The 17,722-nt window shown below is 37.6% G+C and overlaps 2 protein-coding genes across 2 annotated transcripts; both read right to left on the reverse strand.

The window, feature by feature from the left end:
* Positions 1-1,215: 1,215 nt before the first annotated feature.
* On the reverse strand, positions 1,216-2,160 carry LOC124991589 (olfactory receptor 2T33-like). The gene has a single exon (XM_047562267.1). It carries the CDS (start codon positions 2,158-2,160, stop codon positions 1,216-1,218), a length of 945 nt encoding a protein of 314 aa, XP_047418223.1.
* A 14,418-nt stretch (positions 2,161-16,578) lies between these two features.
* Positions 16,579-17,385, reverse strand: LOC124991913 (transmembrane protein 192-like). Its single transcript, XM_047562798.1, has one exon. The coding sequence runs from the start codon at positions 17,383-17,385 to the stop codon at positions 16,579-16,581; it is 807 nt and encodes a 268-aa protein (XP_047418754.1).
* Between the last annotated feature and the right edge of the window lie 337 nt (positions 17,386-17,722).

The following is a 17,722-nucleotide window of genomic DNA, read 5'->3' on the forward strand; positions in this document are numbered from 1 at the left end:
ACATCTGCAGGTTTAACCAGCTGCTGATAAAAAATATTCAGGGGGAAAATGTTACATCTATAGTAAACATAATTTTTTCTTGTTATTATTCCCTAAATAATATAATCTACCAATTATTGACATACTATTTACATTGTATTATATATTATAAATAATATAGAAATGATTTAAAATATACAGGAGGAAGTGTGTAGGTTGTATGCAAATACTATATACCTTTTTATAATAGGGACTCTAGCATTTACAGATTTGTTATCCACTGGGGGTCCTGCAGTGAATCCCACATGCATACCAAGGGATGACTATCAGAAATTATTTCTAATAATTTTGTTAGTTCTTAAGGAGGAATGCTTTCATAATCTTCCTCAGGTATTCATTACAGTTGCCTTTACCATTTAACTTTAATAGAATTTAGATTGTAATCATCTCAAAAGCAAAGAATTGATTTATTTTTAAAACTATATGTCTGAATTTTAAAAATGTGTTTGAATTTGATAAAATAATCTTTAAAAACAAAGTGATATATGCAATATGTGAAACCTAAAGGATTCTTATGTAAGAGATGGTTTTTATGGTTTAATCAGTCTTGTGATTATATAGAAACCAAATCTTTTATTGCCCCTTTTGAGGACTAATGTCAAAAACTGCTGTTATTAATATTTATCTGAGATGTATGTTACTTTTTTTAAGACAGTGTGACTTGAGAAATGACTATTTTGTTAGATAGAATAATTTTCATCTAATAAAAGGATACATGAAAAAAAAAAAAAAGAATAATGTTCTTATTTGTCTTTTTGGAGTTCCCATAAGTAGTTTCTGCATATTCACAGAGATAGTAAAAATGGAGAATAAAATAATGGACAGAAATATATATACTGGGTTAGGGAACAAACTCTGAAGGCATAATTTAATACTTTTATGTTACATTGGGAATAATATTTAATTTTCCTTTTCTTTGTTTCTTCATCTAGAAGGCAAGGGGTGGTGTCAATAGCACTTACATTTGAGACTGTTGTAGGATATAACATTGCTTCACATGGAGTTTAGCAAACAACACATTCTCAAAAATGATATATGTCAATGCAATTGATGCAATCATTAACTACTTGTGATGCTGATATATAAACTTAACTTTCTCTTTATTCATTAATAAGTAGTGAATATATATGAAATGTCAATAAATTCAGGAACACAGACATATCTTGAACAGTAGGACTAAGGTTGGTGGTGTTTAATATTTGCACATTTTCCCAGCCACATTTTCAAGCTTCCCTTGACCTCGCTGTTCCTTAGGCTGTAGATGACAGGATTCAGCATTGGGGTGAAGATGGTGTAGAAGGCTGACAGCACCTTATCATGGTTAGCTGATCTGTAGGATTTGGGTCTCATGTAGATAAAAATGGCAGCTCCATAAAAGAGCCCCACAACAGCCAAGTGTGAGGAGCAGGTGGCAAATGCCTTCTTGCGGGCTTCTGTGGAGCGCATGTGGAGGACAGCAACCAGGATGAGACTGTAGGATGTCAGGATGAGGCAGATGGGCACAAGAAGCATCAACACACAGCAGATGTACATGACATCCTCAAAGACAGATGTGTCAGCACAAGCCAAACGCAGCAGTGTGGGGGCCTCACAGAAGAAATGGTCTATCTCACGCCCACTGCAAAATGGGAAGCTCAGGGCAACAATGGCCTGCATCAGCCCATCAGCTGCTCCAAGGAACCAGGACCCCATGGTCATCCTCAGACACAGTGGCCAGTTCATGAGCATGGGATAGTGCAGTGGGTGGCATACAGCCACATAGCGGTCATAGGACATGGCTGCTAAGAGGAAGCACTCTCCACCACCCAGAGTTGGAATAAAGAAGATCTGCAAACCACAGCCAGCAGGGGAGATGGACTTGATTCCAGTCAGGTAGTCAGCAGCCATTTTAGGCACAGTGGTGGAAACCATCATTATGTCCATGAGGGACAGTTGGCTCAGGAAGAAGTACATGGGTGTGTGGAGCCGGAGATCCTGTTGAATCAGGAGAATCATGAGGGCATTGCCCACGAGTGAAGTGATGGCTATTGCCATCACCACTGTGAAGAGAAAAAGATGTAGTCTTGTGTGCTCAAAGAGTCCTAGGAGAATGAAGTCAGAGGTGGTGTTTCTCTTCTCCATAGTTTCGACCATTGTATCCTGTGGGAAAACAGATAAGTGAGTGCTTTTATCACCCAAAAGTCTCGGTGTGTAGCACAGCTTCTGCACCTGATCTGGTCTGAAATCCACTGTTCTGATGTAAAGTCCTACCTCTAGCTGTGCTTGCTTTTCTTGGCTGGTCATTCCACTTCTTCTTAGCTGAAATTTTAACCTCTTCACTGAGGTTATATGTGTACTTCACATAAGATATTAATGCCAAAACAGTTCACAATGTCAAAAGTTGTTAAGTATTATATAGTGCTAAAGACTTAATATTTGTATTTTTATATTACTTGTACCTCTAGTTTTTAGTTTTTGCTGTGTATGCAGAAACCAAAATGAGTCAGTTGAGGAAACGCTTAGAAGTCTGCCATTTAGATATATTTGTGTCATATGTGATTTATATTCAACTCTAGGAAAACTACGTAATTTAAAATTAGACTCCTCTTAAATATAAACAAGAAATAATATTTGTTTTACTGAGCATTCCAAGGACCAAAGAGAGGAATACAAATTTAAAAAAGGAAATTCTATTTTTGAACACTTTTAATATCTCAAGTAATTGATAGGTGCTTTCTTCCTCCATTAGGTGACTTTTATTTCCCTCATATTTAAGACTCAGATATACTCATTTATTCCCTCCTGCTCTAAAACCTCCAATGTTTGCAGATCACCCCTTCTGTGAGATGTAACATTCTTCCCAAGGTAGATTTGGGCTTGTGATCTGCCCGACACAGTGTGGTGCTGCATGAAATACTGCAGACCTAGATAGGCAGTGGACTGAGCAGTTGTGATGTTGATCAATGTTCCATCTGATAGTGAGGACTGTATTGAGGAGGACGAATGATGGGATAAGGAAACAGGTTCCAAACAGTTCCATTTCTATGGAGTCACTACGGGTCACAAAGAATCAAATAGATTTAAAAAGAAAAATCCCACATGGTTTTAAATACCTAAATTCATATTTGTCACTACTTCTTAGAGCTGGTAAAAGATTTCAGTAAAGTAGCAGGCTACAGTGTCACTATACAAAGATCATTACCTTTCCTGCACATCAATGTTAGATTTGATGTAAAGTAGTGACAGCAGCCCTGTTCAGAATAGCTATGAAAAAAGAAACAGCTGGAAATATATTTAATCAAGTAAGGGAAAGACATCTACACTGAAAATGATGAAACACATATAAAAGAAATTGAGGAACCAAACAAACAAACAAAGGAAAGAGTCCCCATGGTTTTAGGCTGGAAGAAATAATATTGTTAAAATGTCCATACTATCCAAAGTGGCCTATAGATTCAATGCAGTTCCTGTTCAAATACCAAGGATAACCTGGTAGAAAAACTATCCTATAATGTATATGGATACACAAAAGACAACAATTAGCCACAGCAAATGTGTACAAAAAATAAAACTAAAGACATCCCAGTACCTGATTTTAAAATTGAATGAATAGATTCACTTTCTTTGGAGATACAGTCAAACTTAAAATGTCCACAAAAATTAGCACACTTTCATTTGGAAGGGTTTGCAGGTGTAAAGTTGTTACACATTGAGCATAAGAAATATGTTTTGAGTGTTTAAAAATTTTTAATTCCCTACTGAAAACAAAACTTGTAAACTCATAAAGACCAAAAGAGTACAGAGCTCTAAGGAGCCAACCCTCTCTTTATCAGAAGAAAAATGCACAAATGCACTGCTTTTTCCTCCACAGAATATTAGACCTCTCTCTGGCAAGGACAACTCAGACCAATTTCCTTTGAAGCTTTAAGGTCATGAAGATATCTGAGCCCATTCTGTAGACATTGTCTGGTCATTGATTACTGCACACACAGAAAGAGTGGTGGTGCTCTTTGCTCTCGGGGGGTCTGATTTTGTTAGTACTCTGATGGTGTGAAAGTTAGGACCCACAGAAGGCAGTACCACATCCACCACAGAAGCATTCAGATGAGAGTAGACAGAACAAACAGGAGGAACTGTATCTCTAGAGGGCTAGCTCAAGCATTGGATGTCAGGGAAATGAGTCCTGTAGGCAAAAATTGGGCAAAACAGGCAGAGATTTTGTGGACCCAGGTCTTTGCAATCAGGTTGACTTGCAGGTCCTTGTCAGTGTGTGCGGTCTCTTGCTTTGTGTGCTAGCTAAGGCTTTCCCGTAGGATTACTGCTGTCTGCTGACTCCTGGGCTGCAAAGCCTTCCCTACAACTTTAAACCATGACACAGTGGTCCTGTGGCTGCAGAATTTACAGCTAGAGGATCACCAGACTTGGGGTGTTGCTGCCTAGGCAGCTTTCCATGATCAACAGGGTGTTGCTGGTGGGATATGAGATGATTTTAGGAATAATATTTTCTTTCTGGGCAGAATGTATGCTAAAATTAACCTAAAATCATAGTTTAAAAAATATTGTCACCATCATTTTATACTTCAGAGAGCAAGTTACTTAAATTTTATTTCTTATGTATTGAATTATAAATCTTCCAGACATATCATTCAATGAATTAAATGTTTAATGTACAGGGGAATTTAGAATTAATTTCCCAAGGCATTTTGTATATTCACACAAATTTTTTAGTTTTTATTTTAGTTTTTAGTTTAGATCATGTTACCATTTTCCCTACTGGTTCAGAAGGTTGAAAGTCACAGAAGAAAATGTCAGTTTGATAAGTCAACCAAATGCTATTGTAACATGAAGCTGAAATTCTAAGATTTGAAAAGAATAAACTTCTCATTAAAAATGGTTAGACTTTTTCAGAATAAATACTCTTAGAGGTAGAAGTAAAGAAATAGAGAAAAGTAGAGTGTATGTGAGAGAAATAAAGAGGAAAAGAGAAACATACTTAATATAGACATGTACACAGATCTGTGTCTAAATAAAATATCTTTAATCTGAACTATGGCTCTTAAGGAGAAATTATAACAAGTAAATAAATCTTCATTCTCCTATGCTGTGGAAAATTATGATGTATAATATCCTAATAAATTATGCTTTATGGCATGCTACAGCAGTCAGATAACTTAATAGAAAATGATTTTGAATGTGTTAATTTCTTTCATTACATTAAACCACTGAAGATTGGTAAATCTTTTTTTTATTGTAAACAAATGGGATACATGTTGTTTCTCTGTTTGTACATGGAGTAAAGGCATACCCAAAGGACTTAAAATCAGCATACTACAGAGATACAGCCACATCATTGTTCATTGCTGCTCAATTCACCATAGCCAGATTGTGGAACCAACCTAGAAGTACTTCAATTGATGAATGGTAATCTTCACTATACTTTTTTCAAAGCATTTTTTAAATAAAGGATTTTTTGACATTATGAATAAATGGCTGCATTTACTTGCTAATTGAAGCCAGTATTCCCTAATTAAAAGGCAAAGGTAACTCTGAAAATTATGAGAATGTTAACAGATGCTAATGCATAATTCCTTTTTAGGTCTGTTTGTGGACTAAATTTATTTTCAGTTGTATGTATATAGCTTAAAAGTGAGGGGAATTTTCACCTCCAGGAATAGGGAATAGATCCTTCTTAATCATCCAGGTATGCACCCTTTATAGAAAGAAAGGGAGCTGGCTGTGGTGGCACATGCCTGTAATCAGAGACATGGGAGGCTGTAGCAGGAGGATCACAAGTTGGAGGCCAGCCTCAGCAACTAAGCAAGGTCCTGAGCAACTTAGCAAGACCCTGTTTCAAAATTAAAATAAAAAATATGATAGACTGGGCATGAAGTTCAATGGTAAGCTTGGGTTCAATCTTTAGTAATCGCCCCCAAAAAAGAGAGACTCTTCTATTGTTTCAAAATTAACAGTATATCTTGCCCTTGTTTTTTAAAATTATCCATGTTAGGTTCATTATTTATAAATGACATGAGGAATTTTGTGTCTGTTTACCTCAAGAACATGTTCTTTCTAATGCTGGTAGGTAAACTGATTCATCTCCCTTTTCACACATGAAAACTCAGATCATTGTTCTAGATATTGGCATTACATTCAACAATTTAGATCCACAAAAAATAAAAATAAATAAATAAAATTCTCCATCTAGAAGCAGCCACATGATTCTGTGAAAAAATTCACTAACAGGAGCTTTATCATTTGACCTACCTGATGGCTCTTTCAAGATTTTCTTGATGGGTCTGGGTGGACATAAACTGCATCTTACATTTTCAAAACATTATGTGAACAGTTAGGGGACTTATTTACCATCATTTGTGGATGAAGCTTTACAAAGTTTACTTTGCAATTCAAAATTCATGTGTAAAATACCACCAGACACATAAGTATATGAATCATTTGGAATGACTTCCTAAAATACTAGGAAAGTAAATATCAACCAAATCACACTCACCTTCACAGCAGAGGATCGTACTTGATGGGTCACATATATGTTGTGGTGTATTCTCTGACAGGTGACTGCAAACATCTGCCTTAATCATCATTGTGGACTCTCACCTGGGTTTCTGGCATCATGCCACTTTCATTAGGAATCCCAGGTGTCCCCTGAAACTTTCCTCCACCTAGGTACACCTTCCCAAGAGTACTGCCACTTTGAAGGCAAATCACCTTTAGGGACAGGGTAAAGGAATGTGAGGCAGTAATGAGCTCCCTGGATTTACTCCAGGCTAAAGTGGAAGGGAAGGTGAAGAGGTACCTGTTAAGAACAGCAAATACCATGAATTGTGCCAGGCAAAGCTGGCATCTTCTCAGTGATGATCACTGGGCTCAACTAGCATGACATAACTGCATGAAGAAAAGAGATTAAGCTTTTGCAATTGTATGATGACAATACAGGTGGATTTTATTCACTTGGCATCTCTAAATGCTAACCAATATGCTGAGTATTTTACATGCATTTTATTTAATCTAACAAACAGCTTTTTTTTGTTTTCTTTGAAACATTTATTGAAATAACCATTGAAAAATGGTTTGTCAAACACACATTTCTATGTTGATAGTTGTTTTTTTCCTTTTTTAAAATTATTTATTTTATTTTTACAGACTGCATTTTGATTCATTGTACACAAATGGGGACATCTTTTAGTTTCTATGGTTGTGCATGATGTAGACTCATACCATTTGTGTAATCATGTATGCACATAGGGTAATGATGTCTGTCTCATTCCACCATTTTTCATAGCCCCAGAATGTGTCAATTCTTTTTTTTCCTTTTTTTATTGTAAACAAATGGGGTAAAACTTGTTTCTCTGTTTGTACATGAAGTAGAGGCATACCATTTGTGTAATCATACATTTACATAGGGTAATGGTGTTTGATTCATTCTGTTATTTTCCCTCCCCTCACCCCTCCCACTTCTCTTTTCCCTCTATAGAGTCTCTCCTTCCTCCCTTCCTGCCTCCCTCCCACCCCCCATTATGTATCATCATTCACTTATCAGCAAGATCATTTGTCCTTTGGTTTTTAGGAATTGGCTTATCTCACTTAGCATTATATTCTCCAATTTCATCCATTTGCTTGCAAATGTCATAATTTTATTCTTCTTTATGGCTGAGTAATATTCCTTTGTATATATACAAAGTTTCTTTATCCATTCATCTTTTGAAGGGCATCTAGTTTGATTCCACAATCTGGCTATTGTGAAATAAGCAGTTATGAACATTGATGTGGCTGCATCACTGTAGTATGCTAATTTTAAATTCTTTGGGTATAGGCCAAGGAGTGGGATAGCTGGGTCAAATGGTGGTTCCATTCCAAGTTTTCTAAGGAATCTCCAAACTGCTTTACAGAGTGGCTGCACTAATTTGCAACCCCACCAGCAATGTATGAGTGTATCTTTTCCCCCACATCCTTGCCAACACCTACTGTTGCTTGTATTCTTGAAAATTGCCATTCTAATTGGGGAGAGATGGAATCTTAGGGCAGTTTTGATTTGCATTTCTCTTATTACTAGAGATGTTGAACATTTTTTCACATATCTGTTGATTGCTTGTAGATCTTCTTCTGTGAAGTGTCTGTTCATTTCCTTAGCCCATTCGTTGATTGGATTATTTGTATTCTTGGTGTAGAGTTTTTGAGTTCTTTATATTTTCTGGAAATTAGCGCTCTATCTGAAGTATGAGTGGCAAAGATTTTCTCCCACTCTGTAGGCTCTGTCTTCACATTGCTGATAGTTTCCTTTGTTGAGAGAAAGCTTTCTTTCTTTAGTGTTCTGTAGTTCTCATTGTATAGGTCTTTCACCTCTTTTGTTAGATTGATTCCCAACTATTTTATTTTTTTTTGAGGCTATTGTGAATGGGGTAGTTTTCCTAACTTATCTTTCTGAGGATTCATCACTTATGTATAGAAATTCAATAGATTTATGAGCATTGATCTTATATCCTGCTACTTTACTGAATTCACTTATGAGATCTAAAAGTTTTCTGGCAGAATTTCCCGGTTCCTCTAAATATATAATCATGTCATCAGCAAATAGGGACAGTTTGAGTTCTTCTTTTCCTATCGTATCCCTTTAATTTCTTTAGTCTGTCTAATTACTCTGGCTAGAATTTCAAGGATGATGTTGAATAGAAGTGGTGAAAGAGGGCATCCCTGCCTTGTTCCAGTTTTTCACCATTTAGAATGATATTGGCCATGGGCTTAGCATAGATAGCCTTTACAATGTTAAGGAATGTTCCCACTATTCCTCTTTTTTCTAGTGTTTTGAGCATGAAGGGGTGCTGTATTTTATCAAATGCTTTATCTGTATCTATCAAAATAATCATGTGATTCTTGACTTTAAGTCTGTTGATATGATGAATTACATTTATTGATTTCCTGATGTTGAACCAACCTTGCATCCCGGGGATGAAACCCACTTGATTGTGGTACACTATTTTTTTAATATATATTTTTATGTGTTTTGCTAAAATTTTGTTAAGAATTTTTGGGTTGATGTTCATTAAGGATATTGGTCTGAAATTTTCTTTCCTCGATGTGTCTCTGTCTAGTTTAGGTATCAGGGTGATATTGGCTTCGTAGAATGAGTTTGGAAGGGTTCCCTCCTCTTCTATTTTATGGAATACTTTGAGGAGTATTGGAATGAGCTCTTCTTTAAAGGTTTTGTAGAACTCGGCTGAGAACCCATCTGGTCCTGGACTTTCTTTGTTGGTAGGCTTTTGATAACTTCTTCTATTTTATTACTTGAAATTGATCTATTTAAATTGTGCATGTCCTTCTAGTTCAGTTTAGGTGATTCATATGTCTCTAGAAACCTGTTAATGTATTCAAGATTTTCTATTTTGTTGGAGTATAGATTTTCAAAATAGCTTCTAATTATGTTTTGTATTTCAGTCGTGTCTGTTGTGATATTTCCTTGTTCATTCCGAATTTTAGTGATTTGGGTTTTCTCTCGTCTTCTCTTTGTTAATGCGGCTAAAGGTTTATCAATTTTGTTTATTTTTTCAAAGAACCAACTATTTATTTTGTTGATTTTTTTGATTGTTTCTTTAGTTGCAATTTCATTGATTTCAGTTCTGAGTTTAACCATTTCTTGTCTTCTACTACTTTTGGTGTTGCTCTGTTCTTCTTTTTCTAGGGCTTTGAGCTGTAGTGTTAGGTTGTTTGTTGATTTTTTTCTTCTTTTATTGAATGTGCTCCATGAAATAACTTTTCCTCTAAGTACTGCTTTCATAGTGTGTCAGAGATTTTGATATGGTGTATCTTTGTTCTCATTTACCTGTAAGAATTTTTTTATTTCCTCCCGATGTCTTCTGTTATCCATTCATCATACAATAGTGTATTATTTAATCTTCAGGTTGTGGAGTAGTTTCTATTTTCTACTCTATCATTTATTTCTAATTTTAATCCATTATGATCTGATAGAATACAAGGTAGTGTCTCTATCTTCTTGTATTTGCTAACATCAGCTTTGTGGCATAAAATATCATCTATTTTAGAGAAGGATCCATGTGCTGCTGAGGAGAAAGTGTATTCGCTCTTGGTTGGATGCTATATTCTATATATGTCTGTTAAGTCTAAATTATTGATTGTGTTATTGAGATCTATGGTTTCTTTATTCAATTTTTGTTTAGACAATCTGTCCAGTGGTGAGAGAGGTGTGTTAAAATCACGTAGTATTATTGTGTTGTGTTCTATTTGATTTCTGGAATCGAGAAGGATTTGTTTGATGAACATTGATGAACCACTATTTGGGGCATAGATATTTATGATTGTTATGTCTTGCTGATTTATGCTTCCCTTAAGCAGTATGAAATGTCCTTCTTTATCCCTTCTGACTAACTTTGGCTTGAAGTCCACATTATCTGATATGAGGATGGATACTCCGGCATTTTTGCTGAGTCCATGTGTATGGTATGTTTTTTCCTGCCCTTTCACCTTTAGTCTGTGTGTATCTCTTTCTTTGAGATGAGTATCTTGCAGGCAGTATATTGTTGGATCTTTCTTTTTAATCCAATCTGCCAGTCTATGTCTTTTGATTGGTGAGTTCAGGCCATTAACATTCAGGGTTATTATTGAGATATAATTTGTATTCCCGGTCATTTGGCTAATTTTTGTTTTTTTTTGATACAACTTGGTTTCTCCTTTATTTGGCTATTCCTTTAAGATAGTTCCTCCCTTTGCTGATTTATATCATTGTTTTTCATCTCTTCCTCATGGAATATTTTGCCAAGAATGTTCTGTAGTTCTGGCTTTCTTTTTGTAAATTCTTTTAGCTTTGTTTACCATGGAAAGATTTTATTTTGTTTTCAAATCTGAAGGTAAGTTTTGCTGGGTATAAGATTCTTGGTTGGCATCTGTTTTCTTTCAGAGCTTGAAAAATGTTGTTCCAGGCCCTTCTAGCTTTTAGGGTCTGGGTTGAAAACTCTGCTGATATCCGTATTGGTTTCCCCCTGAATGTAATTTGATTTTTTTTCTCTTGCAGCCTTTAAAATTCTGTCTTTATTTTGTATGTTAGGTATTTTCATTATAACGTGCCTTGTTATGGGTCTGTTGTAATTTTGTGTATTTGGAGTCCTATAAGCCTCTTGTACTTGATTTTCCATTTCATTCTTCAGATTTGGGAAATTTTCTGATATTATTTCTTTGAGTAGATTGTTCATTTCTTTGGTTTGTTTCTCTGTGCCTTCTTCAATTCCAATAATTCTTAAATTTGGTCTTTTCATGATAACCCATAATTATTGTAGATTCTGTTCATGATTTCTTACCATCTTCTCTGTTTGGTCAACTTTGTTTTCAAGGTTAAATATTTTTTCTTCAATGTCTGAGGTCTGTCTTCCAGGTGTTCTCTCCTATGGTTGTGCTTTCTATGGAGTTCTTAATTTGGTTTATTGTTTCCTTCATTTCAAGGATTTCTGTCTGTTTTTTTTTTTTCAGTATCTCTCTTTATTGAAATGGTCTTTTGCTTCCCGCATTTGCTCTTTTAACTGTTGAGTGGTGCCATCATTCAAAGCCTGCATTTGCTCTTTCATCTCATCGTTTGCTTCTCTGATCATTTTAATTATGTACATTTTGAACTCCCTTTCTGACATTTCTTCTGCCTTGCTCTCATTGGATTTTATTGATGTAGCATCTAGGTTTGTTTGGGACATTTTCTTCCCTTGTTTTCTCATATTTCTCAGGTATCTACTCCTCTATTAGTGAAACTCTGAGATATTGCAGATTTCCTCTATTGACTAATATTGTCTCATAGCTTTCCAATAACTCACCTCTTAGCCTTCAATAGCATGAAGTCTTGGAAGAACTTGATAATGCGGTGCTCCACTAGGAAACTGCCCCTCTAGTGGCCCACCTAGTGGCCTTCAGGTGGGGTATATTCCCTGCCAGTGGGCAGAGATGCCTCCACTTGTTGACCTATGGTCAGCCAAAGGGGGTCTAGACTGTGGACTGGGGCACATCTGGTCTGGGCCTGTCTCTAGTTCTACTGTCCTGGTGGGAAATCCTTGCCCAGCAGGGAAGACTCACCTGGGGGGGAAGTTTTGCTGGTCAGCTCTCCTCTGAGAAGTTCCCTTTGGTCAGAACTACTGCCTGGGCTGGGTAGCCCTCCTCTGTGACATTCCCTGGGGCCTGGATCTACTGCCTGGGCCAGGGACCCTCACTCTGGGTGGAAGCCTCTCACTGTGTGGCCCTCCTCTGCAATGCTCCTGGTTGACTGGGTTTATGTCTCCAGCAGGGGAGTGTCACTGGGCCACTCTACTCCATGAAGTTCCCTGTGTTCTGGGACTATTGCCCTGTCTGGGTAGCCTCACCCAGTGGGAGAGACTCACCCAGTGGCTCTGAGTTGGTTCTGAGTCTCTCAATACCTCCTCTTCTTGAATCCTGAGTCCTGTCAAAGGGCCTCCAGTCTCCTGTAGGTGTCTCAGGAAGGGAACCACCCTTCCAATATGGCCATGCCCTCAGGAATATTCAAAATGTCTGCACCAGCCTCCAAAGAAGCTGGGGAGTCCCAGCAAGGGTGCACTGAGTCAGCAGAGGCAAGTGCAGTGTCCCTCAGCAGTAGCATGGCAGGCAGGCAGGCTCAGCAATGGCGTCCAACCTTGGTGTGGGGGTCAGGCGTGGTCCAACAGTTTTTGATTGAGTAATTTGTACTTTTCACAGAAATGCAAGCAATGCTAGTAATTTTAAGAAACTTTACTATTTAACCAGCATGACATACCTGAGTGGAAGAATTTTGGCACTTAAATCACTTAAATTTGTGATTCTCAAAACTGAAGAAGCACCCAAGTCACTCTGAAGGCCTGATAATTGCACCTTGAGAAACTATGCTTTATTTATTTATTTATTTTTAATCTGGTAAAAGTTATAAGTTTCATTAGTATTCAAAGACATACAATTTAAAACAATGACATTCCATCTGATGGGCAGGGATTACAGATTAATAACAACCACAACTGATTAGGGTAGGGAAAACCAGTAGTTCAAACAGGTACAAATCCTTAGTATTAGAATTTCAAATCATTGTTTTTCTTTATATTTTTCAATGTTTCCATTAAAAAATAACGAGCTTTTAACTTTACAATATGACACGATGCTATTGTCATTTGGATCACACATGTACATCTAATTCTATCTTTATATTTACATATACACATATATACTCATAATTAAATGTTCTTATATCTGCCCTGGTTTAGGGTCATATCTTTTTGCTACCACCTTTCCTCTAAATCAAACTACTATCAGGTCCTCCTAAAAGTGACATCATTTCCTAAACAAATCTTTTAGTGGATCCCATTGTCAATACAATAAAGTGCAAGCTCCTCAGCATACAGTCAAGGCCTCCAAAATCTGGAGAACTGTTTTCAAGTTCTATACAATGAATTCTACACAATGTGCTTGTGGTATTTTGTAGCTATCTGCTTTGTTTCTCTACTGATTAATTTGCCAGGAACTCCTAAAATTACCACTTCAGTGTATCCTCCAACTTGGTGCTTCTATAGTGTCTTTTTTTCAATCCTTTTACCAGGGATTGAATCTAGGAGTATTCTGCCACTGAGCTACATCCCCAGCCTTTTTATTTTGAAATAGGGTGTCACAAAGTTGCTGAGGCTGGCCTCCAACTTGTGATCCTCCTGCCTTAGACCCCTAGTAGCTGAGATTACAGGCCTGTGATTCTGCACCCCTATATCCAGGGCTTACTGTCATTACTGCATTTAGTACAGAGCCTGGAAATCATTTCCCTTCCTAGAATGTAAGCTGTAAGCCAGTTTTTTACTTTTGTCTCCACAATGCTAGCACAGAACGAGTTCAATGACTAGAATCCCTAACATTTAAATAGTTTTGTTAATTTTTTTATTCTGCTAGTACTGAGACTTTCATTTATTGTTTGAAATGTTCATTATTTGGTTTAGAAAATGTTGATATCACATCAAACCCCTGACTTTATTATACCTTTCCCTGTAAACCAATGTTCTTCAAGTAAATCTCAGATATTGAATATATCTAAACTTCATTTTAAAATAAATACTATTTCCTTAAAATCACTGGTGGGAGCTGGACATAGTGACATGCATCTGTAATCCAAGCAATTTAGGAGACTGACATAGAAGGATCACAAGCTCAAAGCTCGCCAGGGTGGCAGTAAGACTCTGCCCCAAAATAAAAAATAAAAAGGGCTGGGAATGTGTTCAGTGGGGAACACCATCCCACCATCCTGTACTGAGGACTGAACCCAGGGTGCTTTACCACTGAGCTACATCCCCAGGCCTTTCCTTTTATTTTGAGAAAGGATCTCACTAAATTGCTCAGTCTGGCCTTCGCCTTGAGATCCTCCTGCCTCAGTTGTCTGAGTCTCTGGGATTACCAGTGTGTGTCACCATGCCTGGTTCAAAACCACTGGTGTTTTAAGGAAAACAACTGAATGCAATGGCTGTAGGCTCTTCCAGAATGTAGGAACAATTTTCCAGAGAAGACAATAGCTTTGAGAGACCTACTATAAAGAAAGGAAAGGAAGAAGGGAGGGAACTTACAATCTAAAAAAAAATTTTTTTTTGGTATGGGGATTGATCCCAGAGGTGCTTTAACCATTGAGCCACACCCCCATTCCTTTTTTTTTCTTTTTTTTCCCCCATTCCCTTTTATATTTCATTTTGAGACAAGGTCTCAAACTGTGCTAAGTTGCTGAGAGTGACTTTGAACTTGCGATCCTCCTGCCTCAGCCTCCTGAGCTGCTGGCATTACAGGCATGCACCACCACACAAGCTGAGAATTTATAATCTAAATTTTAAAAATACAATTTGGCTTCGGTTTGTGAATGTCACTATTTTGAGGATTCAACTGTATTTACTTGCAGGTGACACATAATCATGCTTATCTTAGTAGAAAAATTTTAGATGCCCCAGCAATGGCTGTACCTAAAGGAAACAAGTATCTGCTCTCTATCAGTAACAGCAGATCAAATGAACACATTCCTTGTCTATCTGGTACATCCAACACATTCCTATAAAGCTATGTACAGCTTTCAAGTTAGAGTATTCATCTACTGGCCACACATAATCACTGCATAATCACAAATATCTCTTCCCCTCAAATTGAACCTTTAATGACAAATAAAATCTTTCTAAGGCAGCTTATAGAGGGGCTGAGAGCAAATTGATAAATTAAAGGGTACACTAGGAAGAATGGAAAAATAATACCATTTACTCATAAATATACTTCATTTTTATCTCAACAACTAGGTATGTTTAGTATGTGTATATATATTTTATTTCCATCACAATTTTTACATATAATCCAAGTCTGCCTTTTTTCTATTTAGATAGACTTAAAACCATAGAAGGTTTCATTCCCACAGTGAAATTACTGATCCAATGAAAGGATAATTAATTTAGAAATGATAGTAGCTTCTCAAAGAAGAGGGAAAAAAATGGAAAGACATAAACTCTTTAAATTTTTCAGCTTTTGCCAATGGAAGGGAAGGTACTGCCAAGGTAACAGGTATTGCTGGTCGGGCTCACACTGGTCCAGGTAATTTTCCTATCTTGTTCTGAAAGAACAAACCCACGTAGATTTTATATTGTTGATCACCTAGTGAGGCCTTGGTGCTATAGGAGGAAATTCTCTATGAAAGCTACAAGGGGCTGGGGTACAGCCCAGTGGTAGAGAGCTTGCCTGAGGGGATGACAAAGGTTGCACAAACTCAGTTGTTATTCAGTATCACATAAGCATATAAAACACGTGACAAGGCTCTGTAGGGAAAGAACATTAAACCCAAGAAATAATGACTTCTCTCATCGGCTTAAGATTTGGAAGAATGTGTGGGGTGTGGTGCACACCTGTAATACCAGTGCCTTAAGAGGCTAAGGCAGGAGGATTCCAAATCTGAGGTCAGCCTCCGTAACTTCATGAGACCCTATCTCAAAATTTAAAAAAAAAGAAAGAAAGAAAGAAAGAAAGAAAGAAAGAAAGAAAGAAAATTGGGGACATAGCTCAGTGGTGAAATACATTCAATCAACCCCTGTTTGAAACAAACCATTATGTCAGTCTTTCTTTACAAATAACCATGTTATTACATGCCTTTTTTTAGGGGGAGTTGGGGGGGTTGGCTATGGACTGAACCAGGGGTTTGTGCGTGCTAAGCACATGTCCTACTGCTGAGCGATATCCCCAGCTATTATAGGGATCTAATATCATGTAGAAAAACTGTGGGCCATGGGATGATTAAGCTATACCTTTGATCCTAGGAAAAACCAAGAAGTTAAATTATTTAAAAATGTACAAAACAGACATTCTTCTCAAGTTAACCAGGCTTCTACAAAGTACCTTTCAGATGATCCACCAGTCCCATCTACTAAACAGTCACACAAGTGAGAACCAAGTTCAAGTTTCCAACACGCACTACGCAGTGTTATTCAGCAAAGGCTGTGGTTCCCCATGGCAGCGTGGCAGGTCATCAGTCAGTCTGAGGTTGCTCTGGACTCTTCAGCAAGAGTCAAGCCTGCGAGCCTCTCATGTTCTACTTGGCTGAGAGGCTAGGTCTGAGCAAGTGAATGCCAACAGTTGCTTACTCAAGAGGGCATTGTGTCGCTTCAGGTATACTATTATGTCTCCTTGCTTTTCAACAATTTCTTCTAGGCTTGAAATAGTCCTGAATCCAGTTTCCGAGGTAATATTGCTGTGGTAAGCATAGATTTTTTCTTCTTCAAGTACATCAGGTTGTGGTTTGGCTCTATTAAATTGTCTAATTTTTACTGCATAAATGAGCAGACAGGTCAGGGAACAGAGCAGTTCCAGGGCCAGGATGACCAGAATGAGGTCAAGGTACCACCTGCTGGGCTCAGGGAAAGAATGCTGCATGCACAGTAGGAGGAGGAGCATCGTGTTGCCGGTGGAGTGTGTCATCAGGGCGAGTCTCTTCAGATGCCTCGTGGCGTGGTAGATCTGATTGTAGCCGCGGTTTCTCACTTTGCTGTGGTGATACCGAATGTAGCGTTCAAAGGTCATCCACAAGATGACCTTTCCCAGGATAATGACCGTCTGAACTTTCAGGGGGTTGGTGTAGTTTCCAGGGCACTTGTCCTCATTGGGGTCAGGGTAAGAACAAAGCACACCTGTCAAGAACGCTAAGATAACAAACACAACATGGATAAACAGAAGAAGATTTGCTATGATGACTGTAGGAAGAGGGTGGAATCTGGGTCTAAAATGAGCTTGTAATGAGTGATGTGGGAGAAGCTGGGCATCCAGAAGTGGGTCATCTTCAATACTTTGGATGATGTCCAAGGAATCGTCCTCCATCCTGACCCCCGCCGCCATTTCCCTACGCCGGAGGCCGAAGGCCCCTCCAGCCTGACTACTATGATTTAATTCACTGTTTAAATGTGCATTTTGGCACTATCCTAAACTAGATTTTGGGGCTTTGACAGTCTAAAAACTATTCACAATTTTGCCTGACTAGTTTCTTTGTTTTGTTTTCTTTTGTTTTGCATTTAATCCTGTTTCTGTTCCTTATCCACTTTACAGTCCTGGATAACCATTATAAATGAACTTCAAGTTCCTGTTCTATCAAATGTGTATAATAAAATTTCTTATGTTATAGAATTAATAGGACAACTAAATAAAATGCTTATAAGCTCCCTAAAAGAACATATGA

This window comes from Sciurus carolinensis, chromosome 8 (assembly GCF_902686445.1).
Source record: "Sciurus carolinensis chromosome 8, mSciCar1.2, whole genome shotgun sequence".
NCBI lineage: Eukaryota > Metazoa > Chordata > Mammalia > Rodentia > Sciuridae > Sciurus > Sciurus carolinensis.

Excerpts from the sequence above, each read along its gene's own strand:
- LOC124991589 (XM_047562267.1), bottom strand. The coding sequence starts at position 2,160 with ATGGAGAAGAGAAACACCACCTCTGACTTCATTCTCCTAGGACTCTTT.
- LOC124991913 (XM_047562798.1), bottom strand. The coding sequence starts at position 17,385 with ATGGCGGCGGGGGTCAGGATGGAGGACGATTCCTTGGACATCATCCAA.